The sequence below is a fragment of the Rattus rattus genome, chromosome 9, assembly GCF_011064425.1.
Source record: "Rattus rattus isolate New Zealand chromosome 9, Rrattus_CSIRO_v1, whole genome shotgun sequence".
NCBI lineage: Eukaryota > Metazoa > Chordata > Mammalia > Rodentia > Muridae > Rattus > Rattus rattus.
Genome location: NC_046162.1, coordinates 33446792 through 33462925, shown reverse-complemented (window position 1 = coordinate 33462925; position 16134 = coordinate 33446792). Strand labels below are relative to the sequence as shown.

The window sequence follows — 16134 nt, the reverse complement described above, 5'->3', positions numbered from 1 at the left end:
TCACAGGCCAAAGCCATCCTCTGAACCTGAGGCCCTACAGCCTGGCACTTTACCACCGTGGTGGCAGTACAGGGACTCTAGAAAAAAGAGTCCCGGTTCTTGGACCACACGCTGGGTCATCCCCGCAGAGTAGATGCCTCCATTATTCTTCCCCTCTGGGTCTTTTAGCCCAGGCTAGCCAGAGAAGGATACTTGGGCTCTACTACTACAGCCAGGGGTAGGGGTGGTGGTGGTGGTGCAGCAAGTAAGGCCAGTGGAGAGGAGAGAGGTGATGCTTGCTGCCTTAAACCCAATGGCTCCTGTTCGGAACTGCCCTCAAATTCTCCTATTACAGGAGTCTCATCGATTTCCTGAAGAGAGCCAGATAGATGCACAGCTGCTCAGCTGAGATCAAAACACTGCACACTTTTTGAGCACCAGGTTTTGAAACTGCACCAGACAATTAGTAATTAAAATGGAAGCCAGGTGGAGCTAGACCTGAAACTCCCAGGTCACCCCGCCCCCACTGACATAAAGGATTTTGAGTACAGGAAACACAGGTATCTGGAAGTGCAACCTACGACAAGGCCAGGCTGGTAGGGGAGAAACAGGCCTCTATGGCCCCTATGGCCAAAGCCCAGCATCAGCTCTAGATGGGTGTTCCTCTCTGATGGGTCAGAGTCCTAAACTAATCGTCTGCCTGGCCTTTGGGGTTGGTTTGGCCCGTGACCTCCTCTTCGTTGTACTCAACCTGGCAATTGGTCTATAAATAAAACATTATGCCACTTACTAGTCCCCAGTGGTCTCACCGCTTTGTCTGGGGACTGGTCATCATCAAGGAAGTGAAGGTTCCCAACCACTGCTTAGTAAATTGGAGCCAATTTTTCTGTCTGGGACTCATCCCCCTTGGCCTCCCATCGCTGATAAGAAACTGGGGAACTCGACTATTCCTGTCCACTTAAGATCACCACAAGACTTAGGTCACTCCTAGCCTGGAAAATACATGTTAGGCTGATTGCCACATGCCCCACCCACCCCAATACGTTCTTTTGTACTATTTTCCATGCTTTCCAGACCTCGGAAGCGGGATTTGGGGCTTCGTTTTCCACAACACAGGATTTGCTATCCCAGGGAATACTATCTACAAGCAAGGGGAAGAAGCCGTTGATGCGAATCTTTCCTTTTTATTAGAACTTTCCCGGCTTCTCTTTTCTCTGCGCCGCGTTAATGAGCTCCTGGATTCTTTGGTTCCTTGTCTTTACGTACGGGCTTGGCCGTCGAGGGATCAGGTTGGGAGACTGGGCCTCTTCATCCACGCTGTGGATTTTGTAGGGGACATCCACGGCATTGGTTTCTGGGTGATCTTCAGTGGCATTAGCGATGGAGACATTGAGCGGGGCCTCCAGAGGAGGCCCTGGAGAAGGCTGCACCTGCGTAGCCACAGTGGGCCCCGGGAGGGTGGGCATAAACACGTCGATGTCGTTGTGCTTCCCCGGGGGAGGTTCCGAGCCTCTGTCTTCTGCATGGCCGAGGTTCGGGCTGCAGGACTTGCAGCAGAGCTTGTTGTAACTGGGGATGGAGCAATAGCGGGACAAGACTTCCATCCTACAGAACATTGACTTGTCGCCTTGGCACTGGTCCTCTGAAAGAGAAGAGTGGGAGAAATAACCAAAGGACAAGGTGAGGAGGACAGGTACCCACCACCGAGGAGTGCAGATTGCTGGAGGAGGCGTGTGACAGAGTCCAGAGGCAGCACAGAGGCAGTGAGCTGGTGTGGAGAGTCAGTAGGATGGCGGTGTCTGAGTCTCTGAGCAGGGCAGCATCCACAGCCCCCCAACCTGGAGTGCTCCCCTCCTGCAAGCAATCCCCGGCTGAGCCTGCTTTGCCAGCCAGCGCGTCTCGGAGGTTGAAACGGAAACGAAATCTTTCTGTTCTTAATAGAGGTTCCAAGTTCAACCTCACGGACGAGACTTCGTTGGGATCTTCACACAACATCTCAGTGGAACCTCAATGTAGTTTTGTGGTGGCAGGGCTTGACTCTATGGTCATCTACAAGTAGTAACCATAACAGAATGCGACCTAAAAGAACCAGCCCCTAAAGCCGAACACGGCCCTTCAACTGTAGTTTCACTGTGTACCACCTCTTCTGATCTGACCTTGCAATGCGTTTCTGTCAGAGACTAAAGACTCAGACTAGTGCAGGCCTTTGGAAATCTGCCCAAACTTATCTGATGCATCCTGTCCTGGTAATGCTGATCCAGCCCGAGGCCCCGCCACACACCTTCTGGCAACTTCCCAGACAAAGCTCAATACCTTCTTGTGAGGCTAATCCTTCTTAGCACATCCTCATTCCTCCCCAAGCAAGAAATTGATCATCCATGCCCCAGTTTACATGGAGAGCTCTGACTCTCTCTTCAGAATTCCCCCCACCCCTCCCTTCCCTGGCCAATCCCCAGCTCTGTCTGTGGCTCAGTTATTCAGACATTGCACCCCCCTCCCCAGCTTCATTGGTCTTTTCCCCAAATGTCACCTCTCTCTTCTCTTCCCCCCCATAGCCCATTCTAAAACCCAAACTACGATGCTTTATAAAACACACGCAATATAAAATAGCAAGTCACTGATGTAGGGAGGTTCTGCATCTCTCAGACAGGCACAGGCTGGCCTCTCAGAGGAGAGGAAAACCCCCCAGTCTGTGGATTGTTCCCTGCCTTCTCCAAACTTACCCAGCTGACAAGTTCACACTCGACTGTCAGAAAAGGTGACCAGAGTCTGGCTTTTTCATCACCATGAGAACCCCAAGACAGAGCCTCGGGCAGTATCTGAACAGGTCCCCAAGGTGAGTCAAAGGATACATTCAAAAATATAAAACAGACACGTGGGGATAAAGAGCAAGTCCAGAATCGGAAGACTCTGGGTTTTACCTCAACAAAGCCACAGTCAAGAGAGACACAGAGATGTATACCACAGGAGATGTGACCAGCTGCGGGTGCCATGATGGGAAGACGGAAAGCAACGCAGCCTACAAGACGAGGAGAGGCCCAGGCTGTCCTAACACTAAGAAGAGAATGTGCTCACCACATACTGGGAAGCACGAAGGCTCCAGGCTGAGGGTCAGTCAAAGCCCAGCAGCGAGGGCGACTGGTAGCATCTTCTTCAGAGGAAGTGTTTCATGGATGCCCAGTATATGAAGAACGTAAAGAGTATTTCATTTATGTTGAAGTTGGGAGCTCAGAGTCCCACTTGCTCCCTTCCCACCCCTATTCCCACTTCCTCTTGGCAGCTACTGAGGCTTAACAGTGTAAAAACACTGATCACAGTCCTAGGGACATTGGGGGGGGGCATTAAATAAGAGCTATGGGACAGAAACATCCCACACAAGCTCTGACAAAGGAAGGAGCCGGCCAGGAGGCTACAACTCCTGCCACACGGTATTGTTCTCTCCTGTTCCTCTGTCTTTTCCTTTACACAAATGACAAAATGTCACTAAGCAGTTTGGGTCTGAAGTCTCCCCCCTCCCAACCCCCAAAGGCTTGATGCTGCTGGAAAATGGTGGAACCATCTGTAGGCAGGGACTGGTGAGAGGCAGTTAGGTATTGATGGTGTGACCTTGAAAAGATACTGGACTACTGCTCCTTTCTGTCTTTTCTTTTGCTTCCCAGCTGCCAGGGGGACAGATGTCCTTTGCTATGTGTTCCAATCATGTCATTATCACCACAGGCCCAAGTGAACATGGACTGAAAACCTTGAAATAAATCATAAGCCAATATAACTTTTTTTGTTTCAGGTATCTCGTCCCAGTGCTGGAAGCTAACACAGTAGCCATGTGGAATCAAGGATTGCCTACAGAAGTCAGGGAACTATATAGGGCCATGGCCAGATTCATCCTTTCACCTGATTTTATAAATAAAGTTTTATTGAAACACAGCTACATTTATTATCATTGACCATTTTCCCACCATAACAACTATGACATAGCTGTGGCAGAGGCCAGATAGGTTCCAATGCCTAAAATGTTTGTTGTGTGGCTCTTTTCAGAAGATGTTGGTTGACTCTGGGCAGAGACCAAAACTGGATTAGCGGTTGGCACAAAGACAGTAAGCATTCAGTTAGTGGAGAAAGAAAGCCCTGAGCATTTGGATTCCCCTTCTGCAAGATGTTTCCCTTCCATCAGCTTGCCAGGTAGACTTCTCTGAGTCCTCAGACTAAACCACAGAGCTTCAATTTTGAAAAATTAAAACCCAGTGAGTAAAGCAAACACCCCACCGGTTAAGGACTTGGTATACTAATATCAACTTTGAAAAACATGCCAGTCAGCCCTCTGTGCCTACAGGTTCTACGTCCTTGGAACCATAACAACTAAGACATACCTGTAGCAGAGGCCAGATAGGTTCCAATGGACAGGATTTGGAGAAAATACTATGTTAAACACACTTCTTTGTGGTCATTATCCCATGAATAGTGCAGTAAAACAAGTAAAACTATGTGTGTAAAAGTATACACTGTACTGGGAATGATACAAAATCTAGAGGTGATTTAAAATGCTTGGGGGATGCATATATTATATGCATATATAATGTTTTATTCCTGGGATGTAACCGGGATGTATTCCTTGATCTGCAAGATCAAGGTGTGGTTATAATCCATATTGGAAGTACACCAGTGTTTGTGTCTCTTTAAACCATACCAGTAACCAGAAAGCTCTCCAGGCTGAAGGAGCTGTCAGTTATATTTGCAGCTGAACTGTGTGTCCTGAGGCTCTGGCTGGCGAGAGGTCACCGAGATAGTTTTGATTTTACGATAGTTGACCTTCCATTCCATTCCCAGTAGGAACTAAATACCAAGAACTCTCGAATTTTTGTTTTTAAGTAGGATCTCATATGTAGACCAGGTTGGCCTTGAACTCACAGAGATCTGCCTTCCTCTGCCTCCTATGTGCTGGGATTAAAGATGTGCGCACCAACGGTGACCAAAATTATTGGCTTCTAGAAACTGGTAACAAACCATTGAGAATGAACACATTGTTCATGAAGTCCCCTTGAAAGCTAAGGATGGCCAGCTGTGGCTAGCACTTGGATGGGGAACATTAAGTCATATCTGTGTGCCCCTTCCCTTTGTCTTGGTGGTTTCTGAATTCCACCCGGATTATCAGTTGCTTCCTGCTAGTTTTCTTTTTTTTTTTTTTTTGGTTCTTTTTTTCGGAGCTGGGGACCGAACCCAGGGCCTTGCGCTTCCTAGGCAAGCGCTCTACCACTGAGCTAAATCCCCAACCCCACTAGTTTTCTTGAATGCCTTTTAAAACCTATCATTTGTTTTAGGAGAAAATTGATACTAGTGTCATTGATGGAAGACAAGTACCATAGACAATCTCAAACATGGATACTGAGGAAAAGTGAAGTCAATTTAAAAATCAAATTCCATTTTCCCAATATCTAGGGGGAAAGTCCTGCACGAAACTCTTAACTTAGAGAGAGAGAGAGAGTAAAGTGTAATAGATGTTGGGGAAGGCCCAAGGCAAGAATTCCTCCCTGATGTCATTAAAGGGTAAAGAAAAGCAGTGGGAGTTGCTGGGAGCAAATATACCATGGTAAATGAGTGATGGTTTCAGAGACCAGTTATCATTCTAAAGCTCATGAATTTACAAAGTGAGTGGCACTTTCCCTTCCATCATGGGCTTAGATGTGCCCTGTGTGGGTGGCATCCTGGGACATCAGGCGTTCCCTCAGAAGACAGCTAATCTTTATTCATCTCTGGGGAGACGGATGGAGGGAGAGTCAATGCAGCTCTCCTTGGGACTCCCGTTCCTCTCAGCTATGACTCCTTTGATTGACAGAGCTGTGGGCAGTGGACCCAGCCGCGGCTCCTGGAATCTCTCTGGAGTCTGGGGCCTGGGCTGCCATTCCCCTATCCTAGATGCCGGGCCACCTCCTATTGTGCTTTCTCATGACCTCCTGAACTCTCTTACTGCTCCCTAGTCCAGACGAAGCAGGAGCCCCGCCTATCAGATAAGACAGAGTGCAGGTGAAGAGGTCCCTGCTGGGTCTTGTCCACTGCCTGGCTATTGTCAACAGGTGGGAGGACACAAGCCCTGTGGCTACTGAGAATAGACACTGGGAGGCACAGGCAGGCAGGGCTGTGCACATCTATGCACGCATGTGTACACACACACACACACACACTGCCCTGCTTCTCTAAATTGACTTTCCCATGACCATCCGCACCCTTGTCCCTTGGCTACTCTTTATGAACAGGCATCTCAAGGCAGAGCAGTCACATGACAGTGGCTCAGGAGACATAATGTACACCCCACATTTCTGCTCTGGTCCCAGAAAAGGGAGAGGCCATCATCCGGGGCAGCATCTAGGAGCAGAAAAACCTAGGCATCTCTGCAAGGCACTCACTTAGGACTGACAGTCCAACACTGAGGTGGAGTGTGGCAGCCCTAGTTTGAACGTGACTTTGGTACATGTGTTAGTGGAAGACGGGCCCTAAACATCTATGCTGGGCAGAGTGGTAGGGTGGGTGGAGGACAGCAAAGTCACTGGAACCAGAAACCAGGCGATGAATGCTAAGGGGTGGTGCCCTATGGCACATAGGTGCCTGCCTGCCAGGAAGGTGAAGGGAACCAGCCACCAGCTGAGCGAACCGGAGCTCCCAGTTGAACTGAACTTTTATTAAGTTTATTTGTGAGATGCATGACAAGAGGTCTTTCCATCATTAGTGAGAATTAAAAGGTCATTTTCACAGTCACTTTGGCACACGCTAATGTCTCATGGAAAGAAAGGAAAAAAAAACAACAACAACAGAAAAGCAACGACGACGACGACAACGGAACCTACGTGATACGTCATTAAGTACATACAAAACACTAATAAAATATCCCTGATAAACCAAAGTGCATACAGACAGGAGGCAAATGCCCAGGACTGTGTCGCGCCCCGTGACTGCGACCACACAGATCACTCACATTGCCTCGTCAAAGTTGGAAGTTAACAGTCGTGAGAGGATTAATTTGCAGTTACACACCAATTATTTACATAACAGTAATTAGTGCCAAGGGGAGTAGGAGGAGACTTGGCCGCATGGTCCAGCGGGAACTTGAATTATTAACAGATGAAGGTGGCTGGGGTCCAGGTGGGGCTGGTGGGACCAGGGAGTGCTACATTGGTCACGGCTAAGGACCCAGGTGTGTCACCCTCTGGGTGTAAGGCCGCGCTGTGGGAGCCCCTTGTGGGAGTCTCCACAAAACAGTCGGCGCCAACTGGCCAGATGGGCATTGGAGGAGGACCCCTTTTGTCAGAGATAGACGGAGTTGCCTGCTAAGTCCCTTCACACACAGACGGCTCAGGGAGGGAGCAGGGCCACATGGATTTAGAAACCTTACCCTTGGCAAAAGGTGGGCAAAATGGGCGGGGTCCCCCTAGATCTTCAGTGCCTGTCTCCTACTCGGATCACATCCCCCATCTAAGGCTGGAGTGCGCAGCCAGTTCTGTTAGCTTTCAACTTTAAGGCATCTTCTACATAGTGTTTCTAAGCAAAAAAAGCAATAAAAATTGAGGTATTCTGTAGTTGTTCACACTGGTAGGTGAGGCACGTCCATATCTGTCAATCAGTCAATCATCAACCAATCAATCACACTTCCAATCCTCTGAACGGGTCATATGCACAGGACAATAAAAAGGCCATTGGAGCAAATGGACAGAGAATGGAAGTGATAGAGTCCAGGATGTCCCATCTCAGGGACACGCCTCCCTGCCTCCTCCTCCGTATGATTGGACCCCCGAGAGGACAGGGGGGATATGGGGGCCAAGGGCCGTGTAAGTTGGGTGCAAAGGCCGGACGGAAGCAGGCCATGGTTTCACAAGTTGGAAAGGACACACTCAGCAAAGGGCAACAGCAGCAGAGACAGCAGCAGCAGCCGGGAAGCCCCTGACACCGCAGGAAACTTGGGGTCTGTCACCCCGGCACAGCACGGGGACTGGGAGAAAAAAACCGCACACCGCACACTGTAGAGACCCCTCTGGTCTCAACTTCAATGGTGGGTGGCGTCTGAAAGGGGATGGGGCTGGCTTCCCCTTGGAGTTGACCCGCAGCTTCAGCCTGGAGGAATGTGGCCCAATGAGGTGGTTGCCATGCCGAGGTGGTCACACTCGCGCAGTGGCCTCAGGCCCCTCCGGCACCACAACAGATCTTTGCCCCTTTACAAGCCATCACAAAACCAGGTCCTGGCCTCCCGACAAGAGGCCAGTGTCCCAGACCAGGCCTCCTTGAGGCTGGCCCTCACTTGTGGCCACCAAGTGGTACAAGCTCAGGAGGAGCAGGCCGAGCACACAGGCCCGGAGAAAACAGATTCACCCGAGAGAGCGCTCAGCAGGAGTCAGGGAAGCTTTCCATAGAGAAAGAGGAGGGGAGCCCAAGGCAAGCTCCACAAGGCGCAGGGCATGCACTGGAGGGCAGAGGCAGAGTTATAAACGGGTCGGTTACTTGACGAGATCTTCTGGATGGGCGAATCAGGATCAGGCCGGGACAGCCACTGAACCACGTAGCTCTTCTTGGAGGGATCTGAGCTGTTTCCTGGAAGGAAAAAAGGAGGTTGCAGGCAGCCTGTCGGCACACCAGGAAAAACCCCTCACTGCATGCACGCCAAACGCACGCACGCACGCACGCACACACGCACGCACGCACGCATGCGCATCTAGATTAAAGCAGCCAGCCTCCTGGCATCCTGAGTCCTGGAACAATAGGAGGGCATAGTTCCTTCCGGGATAAACTGATCTAGTCTCCTGCCAATCATCCTCGAACCCAGCTGTTCTCAATGTCTCACCAATTGCCCACACACCTCAGGCCGGGCCACTTCCCAATCCATGTCCTGTTCCCTCATCCTCTGTACCCCATCTTACTTCCAGGGCTCCTTGTCACTCAAGAAACTGAAGAAACATGGTGAGGATGACAAATCCTGACACCACCCCCACCAGGAGTGTCACCTGACCACGTGTACTCTATCCTCTATAGCAGAAAATAGTGAGAGATAGGGTCTAGCCTTGAGTTGCTGTGTGGACCAAAATGTTGGAACACATGTAACACTGGACCAGGCATCTACACAGTGCTCTCTGATTGTTGTTCTCAAAGAATACAGGGCACCCTCTACTCACATGGGCACCCCCTTTCTGTACTGGGATCTCTATTGTATGGGCCACAACAGTTCTGCCAGCACAGTTCTGCAGTGCTGTGGTTCACTGTGGGTCTCCAGGATCCCACCTCCCCTTTCCTAGACTGTTTCCCACAGGGTTCATGCAGGGGTGGCTTACGGGGACAAGGTGCAAGTCTGCAGATCCTCGCCGTCTCCGGCCGTTCCTCCCGGCAGACACCAAAATTATCATCCGCAGTGCGGCAGAGCACTGGCCGTTCCTGGGTGCCGTTGCCACAGGTTACCGAACACTGTAGGTACAAAACCATCCATCAGGGTCACCCCTTGTGCTGACCTCAGACCTCTCGTGCTCCCCAGGCATGTGACTGGTGACCCACGGGAGATGGTGTGGGGCAGAATGTGGGTTTTGTCCCATGGGGGCCATCCTGGAACGCACATGTCCATCTCTCAGGGCTACTGTGATACCCAACACTTCTGGGTATCCATATCCAAACCATGGGTATCCATCCCATGGTTTGGATATGATTTGAGTGTGTCATCCCAGACCTACGTGTTGGAAACTCTGCCCCAGTGTGGTGGTAGTGAAGAGGAGATCAAAATCTAGTGGGAGGCTTCCTCTGCCGGTTTGGACCTCGGCTGCCGGTCTCCCCATAGACTCAACTCTCCATGCACACCATCATATACCATAAAGTGCTCCCTCAGAAGGGCAAAGTTGATGATGCCAACATCATGGTCTTAAACCTCCAAAACCATGAACTAAAGAAGCCTCTTTATACAGTAGTCAGAAACTCTCTATACTCCCAGAAAGCCCAATGATGAGTCCTCAAAACGGTAAAAACAGATATGACTCACCGCTCCTGGGTATACACCCAAAGGGTGCTAAGTCAACATACCACAGAGGTACCTGCACATCTGTGTTTATTCTGAGCTGGCACAGGAAATGGACCCAGCCTACCTGTCTGTCAACAGATGCACACAGAGAGGAAAAAGGTACATGTATGCATGTTTGTATGTGCGTGGGGACTCATATATGATGTGCAGGTGCACATGCATGAATATGTGTGCATGTGGAGATCTGAGGCCAGTATCCAGAGTCTTCCGGACCACCCTCCACCTTAATCAGTGCCTCTGGGGTTTCTCATTGGAACTCAGACTTTGCTGACACAGTAAGCTTGCTCCTGGCATTCCATTGCTGGGTCAGCTCTGGAACTGTAGGCAGGCTGCTATGCCTACCAGGCATTTACATGGATACTGGGGAATCCAAACTCCAGTTTTCATGCTTGCCCAGCAAATGCTTTAACCACTTGAGCCGTCTTCCTAGATCCTACACAACAGGATTTTATTCAGTCACAAGGAAAAACAAAATCACGACATTTGGTAAAAAAAAAAAAAAAAATGGATAGAATTAGAGATCATATGAAGTCAAGTAAGCTGGGCTCAGAAAAGACATTCTATGTCTCCCTGTATGTGGAACTGTGTGTGTGTGTGTGTGTGTGTGTGTGTGTGTGTGTGTGTTCAACTCAGCAGACCTGAGATTCTCAATTGCTTCACATTCCTAAGCAACAGCCTGTTTTGAGGAATGGCTCTTAACAGTTTCTGGAGGCCTAACCCCTGGAAGGTTCTGGGTGATAAGAAAGTTCTTGCATGTGTGGGGCCTTGGGATAGGCTGTACTAGTTTTGCTAGGTAGTTTAAACCAGCAGTGTTTCTTAGGTTTCGTGGTAAATCTCTGCTTCCCTTCCTTCTAGGATCTGAGGTCCATCATCATGGAGCTGGGTCCCTGATGGAAACCCTAGACTTCCCTGCTGTGGCTCCCACTGGTGCCCTGAAACCCGATCTGTGGCCTGGAGGACAGGAATTGTATCAAAACTGGATTGCCCTGTCTTACCCAAGCTCTGTTTGGGATCAAGGGCATTAGGGCCAAGAGAACAGCTTACCTGGGACCAGGACCCAGCCCGCCACCGCCCAGGGCAGAGCTCACGGTTGCAGGCCCGGCGGCTCTCAGGACGGTGGTCGTTGCAGTGTTTGGTGTGCACGGAGCGGGTGGTGTTGTTGTGCAGAGGTTGAATACAGCGGACGGAGCGCACCTGCATGCCCGTTCGCCCACAGCTCTGAGTACAAGGCTCCCATTCCCCGGTGACCCACCTGCCAGGGCAGAGCGGCAGGTGGTCAGGAAACCAGTCTGGCTGTGGCTCAGGTGGGCAGAGATGGGCCTGCTCCTGCCTGCGGCTCAAGCTCTTCCTTGTTTCACAGAAGCATCCACCATGAGTGCACGCTTGCATAAAGGGGAAACTGAGGCTCACATAGTCCCCTGCCTGTCAGAGTCTGGGAGGCTCTGCTGGGGCTAGTGGCCTGAAGGGTTTGCCTCCTGTGGCCCTGGGCCTGGTCACAGTCTCATCTTCTGACCCCTCCTTAAGCAAAGTTTCCTGAGCCTCTGTCCCTCCATGTCCCTTACCCCACCATCTTTGCTGACCTGGGCCCAGATATGCATCCTGCCAGGGTCTGAGAGTCTAAGGATCAATCGAGCTGCTCAGAAGCATCTATTAAGCATTGGAAGCCAGCCCGGGCTGTCTGAGCCTGTTTCCCCACCTAAGACTTTCTGTCTTTCCTGAGATGTATGAGGAGCTTCCGTCCGCTCAGTTGGCAGAAGTGGGCCGGCACCTTTAATCTACTGCGTGGTGGGTAAAGAGCCCCACACCCTGCAGGATGCCGGGCCCAGGGCTTCCAGAACGCCCAGTTTCATCCCTCCCTCCACAGTGTGTCCCTGGGCTGCGACCCCTCCCAGCACTCACACAGGCTGGGAGCACTCCTGAGGGTTGCAAGCTCGGCGGATGGCTTTGGGCTTGGCGAGGGCACTGCAGAAGGCTCGGTGCACCATCTTGCTGTCCAGCCTCCGGCGGCAGCCATACTTAGTGAACTGGGACCCTGAAGACAGAGAGCTTGAAGGGGCTCAATGGGATGGTGGGACCCCCAACGGGGCTTGGAGAAGTAAGGCCTCTACCCACAGAGTATTAGCACCCATTTGCTTCTCTCCTCTTTGGGTTTTTTCTTTTTCTTTTTTTTCCTATATAATCCAGGTTAGCCTTGAACTCATTCTTTATCCCCGTATTACCCCAAATTTGTAATCTTCCTGCTTCAGCCCTCTAAAGCTAGGATTGCAGACTTGTGTCCTCTAACCTCCTACAATGTAAGTTAACCCATCTCGGGACAGAGAATAATGGAACCTGAATTTCCATAGTACCTAGTGTATATACAAGAGAATCTGGGGTTGGGGATTTAGCTCAGTGGTAGAGCGCTTGCCTAGCAAGCGCAAGGCCCTGGGTTCAGTCCTCAGCTCTGGAAAAAAAAAAAGACAAAATAAGAGAATCTAAGGGTCTTCCCTAGTTGGGGCATCTGAAAGCATCTGGGACTCAGAGCAGTAAGTGTCCCTGGCCCACAGGGAGGGGTTGAGGGACAGTGAGGAGAAGCTTGTGCAGAATCTCCCAGGGAAGCACTGTGGGTGGGTTCAGGAAAAGCACTCGCTGTGGATTAGGCAAGAATGGGAAAGGCCTGGTCTCCATCCTGCAGTGCCTGCTGCAAGAGCTGATTAAATAAATCAATAGAACTCAGTCTTGATTACTGGGGCACTGGCCAGGTCTAAGAACTAAAAGAGTTATTAAATAGCTTTTCCAACGCAGAGCAGAGCACTGAGACCGCCATTGCGAGAATGTGGGTCCCTGACACTTTGTCCAGTTCTTTGAAGTCACTGGAGACCATTTTCCCTCTACCTGTCCCAGGCCCCAACTCTAGATCAATCAAGTTTGTGTTTCTTCTTTTCTTCTTTCTGAATAGACTTAGGGGAAGGGGGATCACACCAGAGGTGTCCCCAGTGTGGCTGGAGTCTTGCTAGTACTGCTTGCCCAAACAACTCACACCTCAGCCTCCCACCAGGCCAGCCTCTCTCCCCACATACTGCTGCCATCCATGCTGGTGGGACTCATGCACCACAGGCCATTCTGACTACATTTTGCCAGGTATCTCAAGCACCTGACCTTCCCAACTACTCTCAGACCTGTTCCAGTACAGGCTAAGCCCCTGGCCACACCAATAGAGACCACTCCTGTGCTGCTCCTATGTGCATTTCACATACTCAGCAAAGGACAAGCTCACTGGCCTCAGAGCTGTAGACAGGAGGGCACTGTTGGCCTAGGAAGCTTCCCTCAGAAGCCCATCCAACCAGCCCCAACCTTCTCTAGGCTCACACTGAGTCTCAATCCAGGGCTGTCCCACCTTCCATCAATCCTGGGAACCCCAACAGTGAGGGCCCCTCCTCACCTCCACCGCAGGGCTTGGAGCAGGGAGACCACTTCTTCAGGGCCCACTCGTGGCGCACGGAGTCATCTTCCAGGACATTGTTGTCGTCAACATTGAGGGAGTCCTCGTGGATCATGTATTTGTACGTCAGTGAGATCCGGGTGTCTCCTTCGGGAATAACCTGTGCCCACCCCAGCATGGTCATGAGTATGACTGCTCAGCCTTTTGTCCTTCCTCTACAGCCAATGTAGAGGCATCAGGTGGATTGACAACCAGGGTAGATAGTCCCAGACTTATGATGGTCATCTCTAATGGCTTTGCAACTTCACACTCGTTCTGGAAATTTGGAATTTGGACCTTTCCCCTGGCTAGCGGGATGTGGTGCAACCGTCCTGTGATGCCAACAGCAGCAGTGGATCCTGGTTGTAGTTCAGGTGAGGCCAATGCACTTTCGTATGACATGAATGGTTCATGAGGATCTAACCTCTAAGGAGAAGCTATAGAGAGCTAGGATCTCATAGGCTGCTGCTCACAACGTTAAAAACACTAAGTTACGTTTCATTGATTTATTTTTTCATGCATGTACTCATTCTGTGCCCATAGAGGCCTGAAATGGGCTGTGGGACCCCTCGGGGAGGAGTTACAGGCATTTGTGAGCTTCTTGGTATGGGTGCTGGGCTACAAATTCTAGTCCTCTCATAGAAAACTTAAGTGCCTTGACCTGATCCATATCTCCAGACCTCCCTCTCTCCCATTTTTTTTTTTTTTGGTTCTTTTTTTTTCGGAGCTGGGGACTGAACCCAGGGCCTTGTGCTTCCTAGGCAAGCGCTCTACCACTGAGCTAAACCCCCAACCCCCCCATTTTTTTTTGATAGATTTATTTTACGTGAGCACACTGCCACTGTCCTCAGATGCACCAGAAGAGGGCATCGGATCCCATTACAGATGGTTGTGAGACACCACGTGGTTGCTGGGAATTGAACTCAGGACCTCTGGAAGAGCAGTCGGTGTTCTTAACCACTGAGCCACCTCTCCAACCCCTCTCTCTCATTTTTGAGGCTAAATTGCCCCAGCTGGCCTTAGATCAGGTTGATATGGAGCTTGCTGTGTAGATGAGGCTGGCCTGGAACCTAATCTTCTTGCTTTGCCTCCTGAGTCCTGGGATTACAGGTGCATGGCACCGTGCCTGGCTCCATATATCTGTTTGTTTGTTTGTTTGTTTTAAATAAATAAACTGTATCACTTAATCAATTAATTAAAACTAAAATTTTAAAAGTGACTTGAAAATCCAGCCCCCACCCCTCCCCCCGGATGCCCCATAACCAGGAACAGTCTGTGACCCTACACCCAGGGGACCTGGAATCCAGTTCTGCTTGGACACAAAGTCCAGGGTGACCTGTAACTGGTTTTTTGAGCTCTCAGGTGTGAGAATTCAGCACAACAGCAGAGGTTAGTGTATCTGATGGCGTAACTGTGAACATCATTCCAATACAAAAAATGGAAACATCTAGAGAGGCAGCTTTGCCCATGTTTACTAAGAGTGGTGTAGAAAGCAGAGTCCTAACCCTGGGTCCATGCCCACTCATGGCTGACATGGAGGGGAAACCATGGCAGGGAAAGAGGCTGCTTAGAGCATAGCCTATAGAGTACAGAGGGAGCTCGAGTGTCCCAGGCCCTCGACCCGCTGGCTGGGGCAGCACTCACCAGCACGGTGATGGTTCCGTGGAGTGGGCCTATGGTCTGCAGCGTCTCCCTCTCATCCTCATTCCTGTACTCCCACTCCACACCCATGGCGATGAAGGATCTAGAATTGGGGTCCAAGTGGTTCTCTTCATTTAAGATGAACTTGCCTGTCTCCAGGTTCTTGACAGCTGAGAATGGTAGAGGAGCACGCAGTCATTACAGTACATGGCTACTGGTCCTAATGATCGGTAGGGAGGCCGTGGGGGGTTTCCTAGCTGTGTTCCCCTCCCCCTATGCACCAGGGGTCTGTCTTTGTCACCAGTAGCCCAGCTTGCTTTTGGGATTCATATCCCACCCTTGGTTGCTCTATGAAGACCAGGTTAACCTCTGCATGGGACCTATTGCCTAGCCCAGTGCCCCTCAGAGAGGGTGGTCTTCCACCCTTCTGCAAGCTGAAGGAACATGGCTTGACTGGGACATGGGGCCCTCTGCAGCTGCTGCCAGAGGAGCTCTCTGATCTCAAGTTCTGACCTCCCTCCCCATGGAAGATGCATGTCAGAAAGCCCATGAAGTGGGCTGAGTGGAAGGACAGGTGGCCTGGAACTGAGCAACATCTGTCAATCAAGGATGTTGATCTCAGAACCTGGCCACACAGCCCAAGCCTTGGAGTTTCGGTACCCTGCCCATCCCAGAGGCTAGGTCTCACAGGTGTTGAGGCATTAGGCTGTGACTCACACAGATGGTGGCTGGTGGTGTCAGCTTCCTGGATGAGCAGGTGTCTGGCTCCTGCAGGGATCTCAAACATCTTGATGTAATCTTTGGGGGAGGGGGTGGAAAGAAAGCCAGATGAGAAGACAGGAAGTCCTTCCAACGCCCATGCTCCAGGAGAGGCCTGCCCTCCAAGGCAGCTTTACCAGAGGTGCTTCTAAAGCCTCTGCGTTCAGGTAAGAGAGGGGTCACCTGGATACCTGGATACCCTGCATTTCTGCTCCCCTTCAAGTCCTAGGTGCCCTCATGTTGTCTCCTTCACTGAACA

General features: G+C 50.7%; 1 protein-coding gene across 1 annotated transcript in view; it reads right to left on the bottom strand.

Annotated features, from left to right (window-relative positions):
• Positions 1–1143: 1143 nt before the first annotated feature.
• The window catches only part of Adamts2 (ADAM metallopeptidase with thrombospondin type 1 motif 2), a 200688-nt gene continuing 185697 nt past the window's right edge, over positions 1144–16134 (bottom strand). The window contains exons 15-22 of the mRNA XM_032913325.1: positions 15834–15914; positions 15120–15286; positions 13437–13596; positions 11915–12047; positions 11060–11267; positions 9285–9414; positions 8461–8550; positions 1144–1621 (exon numbers count right to left, since the gene is read on the bottom strand). Of these exons, the coding sequence (XP_032769216.1) occupies positions 1167–1621; positions 8461–8550; positions 9285–9414; positions 11060–11267; positions 11915–12047; positions 13437–13596; positions 15120–15286; positions 15834–15914 (1424 nt within the window). The 3' untranslated portion in view covers positions 1144–1166. The remainder of the gene's footprint in view (positions 1622–8460; positions 8551–9284; positions 9415–11059; positions 11268–11914; positions 12048–13436; positions 13597–15119; positions 15287–15833; positions 15915–16134) is intronic.